Here is a 7,102-nt window from a genome sequence, read left to right as displayed (position 1 = left end):
CATGTTGGTCCCCTTTTTCCCACACAAAAAGGACAAATTGCAAAACTAATGTCATAATTAAGGTGAATGATAAAATTAGCTTTTTCAATCATGGCTTACAAAAATAGTGTCATTCAATTATAAAATTGTAATTGAGTACCAAAGTGTAAATATAACCTCAAAGAAAAAAAAAATGTATACTTCTTCCGCTCATCATTAAAATATTGTTATTTTGAGATAATTGCAAAACTCTCAAACTTGACAATTTATACAGACTACAGTTTACATTATGAAATTCGTCACAAATTCATCTTAGTTTCCAAATTTTTGTCGAGAAAATAAACAAATGAAAAAGAGCAGTCACAATAATATAAATAAAATACGTATAGTAATGCTAGCAAAAAATCGAAAAATACAATAACTGAATTGCGGCGGTTGGCAACGGCGGTGGGAGGTGGCGGTGGTGGAAGATGATTAGTCCCCTTCAACTTCTCTACTTCCCAACTATACATTTATATTCACACACAAACACACACTAAAATGTACTATAAAAAAAAAACTTGGAATCATCTACCTACATTTGTCATAATTTGAAATCATTTGATCTCAATCATCAGTTATATTTTATATAATCTGGATTCTCGATTATCCAATTCTGCCCCTCCCTTGGTCTTCAACTTCAAACCAACCACCATTTCCATTTCTCTTCATCTCCTCTGCCCATCAATCTATATATACATGAACAACAAGCAATCAAGGGCAGAGACACAAATGCACTCGCATTGCCGATAACCGTTCAATTTCTCTTCTCTCAACACTAATTATTAAGGTATCATCATTTTATGAATTTTCTTTTATTTAGTTTTCCTTTTTATGCTGTGATTTTATTGAAAATTTTGATGCATTTTTGGATATAATTCCTAGATTTCTGGATGATCATATTTATGTGGTGCAAAAGAGAAAAAAAGAAGGAATTATCTGATCTATAATGCATTAAAGATTGAATTTTTACATTTACATTCCATTTTCAATGCATTTGATGAATTGGGGTTATCATTAAGTGCTGTAATTTCCTAATGAATTTTGGTCAAAACTAACTGCAACTTTTGAATTTCAATCAATAGGAAAAACAAAGTAAGAAAAAGAGGAAAGAAAAAAAAAATCTAGTTGGAGTGGATTGTTGAATTGAGTGAGGATGCCTGAGTTGAAGGGGAGGCTTTCCAAGGAGAAAGAGGAGCAGCATTATGTTCCTCGCAAGGAGAGTTTCATGGAGAGGTCGCCTCGTAGCCCGTTGAGCACTCACAGCCCCCCCACGAGCTCAACGAGCCACGAAAGCGACTCTCTCGACCTAGCCATGGATGGCGTGGTGGAGAGCAACACCATTGAGGACCTCTACAACAATGTGTGTGATATGCAGAGCTCGGATCACTCTCAATCCAAACGCAGCTACCTCTCGTATGGCGAGGAGTCGCGCCTTGACTCTGAGCTGAATTTCCTCGCTGGAGGCGAGCATATGAAGAAAGTAGTAGTCAAGGATGACAGTTTTGGGGAGAAGTTTAGGGTCAATCCTGCCGGTTTTAGCTGTGATTCGCCTACTTCAAAGTCGCAGGTTAGGCGCCACTCGTGTGTGGAGCTGCCCTCTGAGACCTCCAAGAAGGCGACGATGAGGAGCAAGACACAAAATGGGAGGCCCCCGAATGGGAAGCCGCCTAGCATGAAGGGTGTCAAGAAATGGGGGACGTCTTCTTCTGCAAAGATTGAGAGGGGGAGAGTGCAGAGTGAGGCAGAGGAGAATGGTGGCGAGGCGAAGTTTCTTGGTCCGTATCTGCTGAAGCAGGCGAGGGACATGATAGCAACGGGGGTGAATCCTCAGAAGGCTCTTGACTCGGCTATGAGGGCTATGAAGTCGTTTGAGGCCTCTTCGGGTGGGGAGAAGGCGCCTGATCTTGACTATGTGATGTGTTTGCACGTTGTGTCCGCGTTGCACTGCAGGCTCGGGAGGCACGACGAGGCCATCCCCCTTCTTGAGAAGTCGATCGAGATTCCTGCGATGGATTTAGGCCAGAACCATGCTCTTGCCAAGTTTGCAGGGTGTATGCAGTTGGGTGATACTTACGCGATGCTGGGGCAGATTGAGAACTCGATTCTGCTCTACACCGCGGGTTTGGAGATCCAACGACAGGTGTTGGGGGAGAACGATCCGAGGTTTGGGGAGATGTGTAGGTATTTGGCCGAGGCACATGTGCAAGCAATGCAGTTTGAGCAAGCGGAGAGACTCTGCTATATTGCGCTGGACATTCATAAGTTGAACGGATCGGTAGCCTCACCCGAGGAGGCGGCCGATAGGCGGCTTCTTGGCCTGATCTGCGACACCAAAGGCGACTACGAGGGTGCACTCGAGCATTATGTGATTGCAAGCATGGCAATGTCTGCCAATGGCCAGAATGCTGATGTTTCAGCCATTGATTGCAGCATTGGCGACGCGTATCTGTCTCTGCTTCGCTACGATGAGGCCATCTGCGCGTATCAGAAGGCTCTCAGCACGTTCAAGGGCATCAAAGGCGACAGCCATCCATCCGTAGCGTCTGTCTATGTTCGTTTGGCTGATTTGTACAACAAGATTGGGAAATTCAGCGATTGCAAATCCTACTGCGAGAGTGCTCTCAAGATTTACGCCAAGCCAGCCCGGGGCAGCCCACCTGAGGAGATCGCGAGTGGTTTGGTGGATATATCCGCGATCTATGAGTCGTTAGACGAGCCTCAGCAGGCACTCCAGCTGCTGCAGAGGGCCATAAGAGCTTATGGGAACACGCCTGGCCAGCAGAGCGTCGTTGCAGGAGTCGAAGCTCAAATGGGAGTGCTGTACTACATCTTGGGAAACTATGTCGAGTCGTACAATGCTTTGAAGAGTGCTACAACGAAGTTTCGCTTGACAGGGGAGAAGAAGTCTGCAATTTTTGGTATTGCTCTCAATCAGATGGGGCTTGCTGCGGTGCAGCTCTTCTCGATCAACGAGGCTGCTGATCTGTTGGAAGAAGCTCGGGACATTCTCGAGTCCGAATGTGGGCCGTTCCATGCTGATACACTCGGAGTTTACAACAATCTTGCAGGAACTTATGATGCAATGGGAAGGTATAGTAATGAAAATTTATTCAATAAATAATTTATATATTTCACTAAAGTATAATGTATATATATCTCATTCATTTTGAGGCATATTTTGTTATAATGAGTTAAGATTTGATATTTGAATTTATTGTTGGAAATGTGACTATAGAACTAGTGATGCAATTGAAATCTTGGAGTACATTGTGGAGCTGAGGGAGGAGAGGCTCGGGACAGCGAATCCCGACGTGGAGGATGAGAAGGCGAGGCTGTCTGTACTATTGAAAGAAGCAGGAAAGTCCAGGACCAGAAAAACGAGAAGATCACTGGAGGCTTTGCTTGTCCAGAACGACGCTGTTCATGGCAGTATTATCGATGTTTCCTAAAAAAATGCGATTACTTCTTTTGCCGATAGTTTATATGGTTTCCGTTTTCGTCTAATGTACATGTTGATAACAAAAAGGTTTTAGTTGGTGTGTTTCGTTACGCCTTGTGGTTACAGGATCGGCGTGTGGAATGAGAGTTTTGCTCGTTTTTTTGGTACGAAAAGGTCGATATCAGCGTAGTAGATGTAGAGGGGCTTTTGAGATGTTGCTGTCGATTGTGTTGTGTACCTTACCATTCTATGTAACTTTGTGTTTTGATGAAGTAAAGATGGGATTTCATTTTCCTATATTTGGTGTAACCACTATTGATAATGACAATAGACCTTCAACTGCATTCTTTGATGGATCAGATCTTATATAAATGTGCTTAATTCTCTTTTCTAGAAATTGGATTTGGATTAGATATTTCATCTTGTGAGTGTGACATGGGACTTGTATTAGATGAGGATTTGTTAAGGGACAAGAACTGCTTAATCATTAGTATTAGGCTTGTTGCATTGTGGAATGGATGGCATTGATGGAAATGGAAGAACAGAAGTGGGAAATGACAAAATATGGTGAAATTTGTCAATTTTGTAAATATTTTAATTACAGTGCAACAGCCTCATTTGATCGTGAGATTACTATACACTAGGAATGATATGGTACACCTTATACTTGAGTTCCTCATGTGAATACTAGTCTCATTTGACGCATGTTTAAATATGTTTCGTTTCAATTTATAGATTTATTTTAGTTCTAATATATTATGTTATTGGTTTTTTTAATTTCACAAAATTCATAATAATCAAAGCTTGATTTATTAATTTATAAATTTATTATTATTTAAATTTATAGAGAAAACGAGCAAATTGAGCTTTGATTTATATGAATTTTGTTCATGGATTTCCAACCCTAGATGAGTTATCACCCCTACCAAACATGCTAAATATATAAAATCAAACTAAATATATAAATCGAAACGAACAACGCTAAATATGCGCGAACATGGTGCTCAGGTAAGTGGGCAGCATATCATTTGTCTACTATATATCGACAACCCCCTCATCTCGTACGATTTTATAATGTATTAATTACTAGGAATTAAAAAAAAAATTTGTTCCCATTAGTTAATATCAATAATTAAATATTAATTTCTAGAATCATGCCTATGAAATTGAAAAATCGACAAACTACATACAGTAAAATTATTTTGAGCTGCGCCGCTAATTTCAATATCTCTCCTCCACTTGTGACAAACCACGGAACGAGGCCGTGTATACTGTATTGTGTGTGGATAATGGAGCCGTTTTGTGTAGACTGCTGAGTTTTTAACTGCCAAAGCTCTAAGCCCAGAGGATTAATTTCTTATCATTGTTTAGGTGATTTTCTTTATCCTTATGTTTCGGCTCTCGTAGCTTCAAAGATTTTCTATTCATTTGGATCTGTGGTGGGTTTTCTCTTTTGATTGTGGGTGTGTGATCAAGATCGGATTTTTATGTGGATTCTCGGTGTGAATTCTGTTTATTGATTAATTATGTTTCTTGAATTTTGAATAATTCGTTTCTTTCTGGTGGTCTATGTGAATTTTGTTTTCTAGGTTTACTGGGAGTGAGCTTGAATTTTTTCTGCTAAAGCCTCTTTTTTTTGGGGGAAAAAAGTATTATTGCGGTGATTGAATAGGGTAATTCTCTAATTGTGCCATCACTCTCCCTAGCTTCCTTTTGGAATTCTGTTTTCACACTCTCCATCAATTGATGCTTCATAGGCTCCTTTCCAGTTTCGTTTTTTTTGAGTTTGTGGGCTTCAACGTTCTGTAACTAGCTAACTTGCTACAATAAAGGCAGCTGGAGTATTTGTGTATCTGAATTTGTTTGTTTTGCTCCTTCATAGTGCAGAGCTGATTGTGTAGTTTGTTAGAGGGAATGAAGATTGCGATATGTGCTAGCCTCCCCAGACCTAGTCTTCTGCTTGTGCATTGCGACTTGCCTGCTTTCGCTTTCCATGGATCAAAATCAGTATCTATCTTGTCTAGTAGTTGTATCAAGAGATGTAGACTGGTGATGAGTATTCATTCCTCTGTTGCTGGCCGAACCAGTTCATCCACCTCCAAAAACGTGTCTTTGTCGAGGGGAGATAAATATAAAAGCGAGAGGAATCCTTCTTCATTTTACACTCACCCTAGTTTATTAGAGCTGAAGAACGAAAGGATTGCTAATCGTGCCCGTGTTTATGACTTCTTAAAAGGTATTGGCGTCGTTCCTGATGAGCTTGATGGATTAGAGCTTCCTGTCACTGTTGAGGTCATGAGAGAGCGCGTGGATTTCCTTCACAAGCTAGGGCTTACGGTTGAAGATATCAACAATTACCCTCTTGTTCTTGGCTGCAGCGTGAAGAAGAATATGGTTCCGGTGCTGGATTTCCTTGGCAAACTCGGTGTCAGGAAATCTACTTTCACCGAGTTCTTGCGCAGGTACCCTCAAGTCCTCCATGCTAGTGTTGTGGTTGACCTTCAACCAGTTGTCAACTATCTTCAGGGCATGGATATTAAGCCTAATGATATTCCTCGAGTTCTTGAGAGATACCCGGAAGTTTTGGGATTCAAGCTTGAGGGCACCATGAGTACTTCTGTTGCTTATTTGGTTGGGATCGGAGTAGCTAGGCGTGAGATTGGAGGAGTGTTAACTAGATACCCGGAGATATTGGGTATGCGAGTTGGTCGAGTGATTAAACCATTTGTGGAGTATTTGGGAAGCTTGGGAATACCTTCCCTAGCTGTTGCTAGGTTGGTTGAGAAGCTGCCTCATATCCTTGGTTTTGGACTTAACGAGAGGGTGAAACCGAATATCAAACTGCTTTTAGAGTGTAATGTTAGACAGAAGTCACTTGCAAATGTGATTGCTCAATATCCTGAGATCATGGGCCTCGACCTGGAATCGAAGCTTCTCAGTAAACGTGACTTTCTCAACTCTGTTGTAGAAACAAGTCCCGAAGAATTTGGGAAGATATTGGAAAAGATGCCTCAAAGTGTAGTTCTCAGTGACAAAGCAATTGTGAGGCATGTCGATTTCCTAAAGGAATGCGGATTCTCTGTAGAACAAGTGAGGAAGATGGTGGTCGGGTGTCCACAGCTGTTGGCCTTAAACATTGACATCATGAAGCTAAGCTTCGATTTCTTCAAGTCTGCAATGGGTAGGCCGTTGGATGATTTAGTGGCTTTCCCGGCTTACTTCACTTATGGCCTAGAGTCCACTGTTAAGCCAAGACATAGGATGATTGCGCAAAAGGGTATCAAGTGTTCTCTTGCTTGGCTCCTCAACTGTTCGGATGACAAATTTGAAGACCGGATGAACTACGACTCTATTGACATGGAAGAGATGGAGGATGATTCGTCGTTTCACCTAGATAGCTTGATGAAGCCCAGGACTCAAGTCTCGGATTCTGAGAGTGATATCGATGATGAGTATGCTTGAGTATGTTTGGATTTGTATTTGTATTAGATGAGAGATTTTGTAGGGAACAAGAACTGCTAAATCAATAGTATAATTAGAAGGAATTGACTTGTTACTGTCTCACCTGTTGTGGAATTAGTGGAGAAACTTGTGTTGATGGTAATGGAAGACAGATGTGGGAAATTACAAATTGTGGTGAAA

General features: G+C 41.2%; 2 protein-coding genes across 5 annotated transcripts; both read left to right on the top strand.

Moving 5' to 3' along the window:
• The first annotated feature begins 563 nt into the window (after positions 1 to 563).
• Positions 564 to 3,757, top strand: LOC125200537 (protein KINESIN LIGHT CHAIN-RELATED 2-like). The gene is made up of 3 exons (XM_048098171.1): positions 564 to 808; positions 1,104 to 3,111; positions 3,257 to 3,757. The coding sequence occupies exons 2-3, from the start codon at positions 1,175 to 1,177 to the stop codon at positions 3,468 to 3,470; spliced, it is 2,151 nt and encodes a 716-aa protein (XP_047954128.1). The 5' UTR covers positions 564 to 808; positions 1,104 to 1,174; the 3' UTR covers positions 3,471 to 3,757.
• Positions 3,758 to 4,659: 902 nt separating this feature from the next.
• On the top strand, positions 4,660 to 7,102 carry LOC125200538 (transcription termination factor MTERF4, chloroplastic). 4 transcript variants are annotated; one of them, XM_048098175.1, is made up of 3 exons: positions 4,660 to 4,831; positions 5,050 to 5,133; positions 5,348 to 7,102. In XM_048098175.1, the coding sequence occupies exon 3, from the start codon at positions 5,375 to 5,377 to the stop codon at positions 6,920 to 6,922; it is 1,548 nt and encodes a 515-aa protein (XP_047954132.1). In that variant the 5' UTR covers positions 4,660 to 4,831; positions 5,050 to 5,133; positions 5,348 to 5,374; the 3' UTR covers positions 6,923 to 7,102. The 4 variants fall into 4 exon arrangements, with proteins under 4 accessions (XP_047954132.1, XP_047954130.1, XP_047954131.1 ...); XM_048098173.1 differs by having other exon boundaries at positions 5,343 to 7,102; XM_048098174.1 differs by lacking the exon at positions 5,050 to 5,133.

The sequence above is a fragment of the Salvia hispanica genome, chromosome 1 (genome assembly GCF_023119035.1).
Source record: "Salvia hispanica cultivar TCC Black 2014 chromosome 1, UniMelb_Shisp_WGS_1.0, whole genome shotgun sequence".
NCBI lineage: Eukaryota > Viridiplantae > Streptophyta > Magnoliopsida > Lamiales > Lamiaceae > Salvia > Salvia hispanica.
The sequence above is the reverse complement of the archived record's forward strand: the minus strand, read 5'-3'. Positions and strand labels throughout refer to the sequence as shown.

Excerpts from the sequence above, each read along its gene's own strand:
- LOC125200538 (XM_048098174.1), top strand. The coding sequence starts at position 5,375 with ATGAAGATTGCGATATGTGCTAGCCTCCCCAGACCTAGTCTTCTGCTT.
- LOC125200537 (XM_048098171.1), top strand. The coding sequence starts at position 1,175 with ATGCCTGAGTTGAAGGGGAGGCTTTCCAAGGAGAAAGAGGAGCAGCAT. Across the intron at positions 3,112-3,256 it reads ACTTATGATGCAATGGGAAG|AACTAGTGATGCAATTGAAA; the intron begins GTATAGTAATGA and ends ATGTGACTATAG.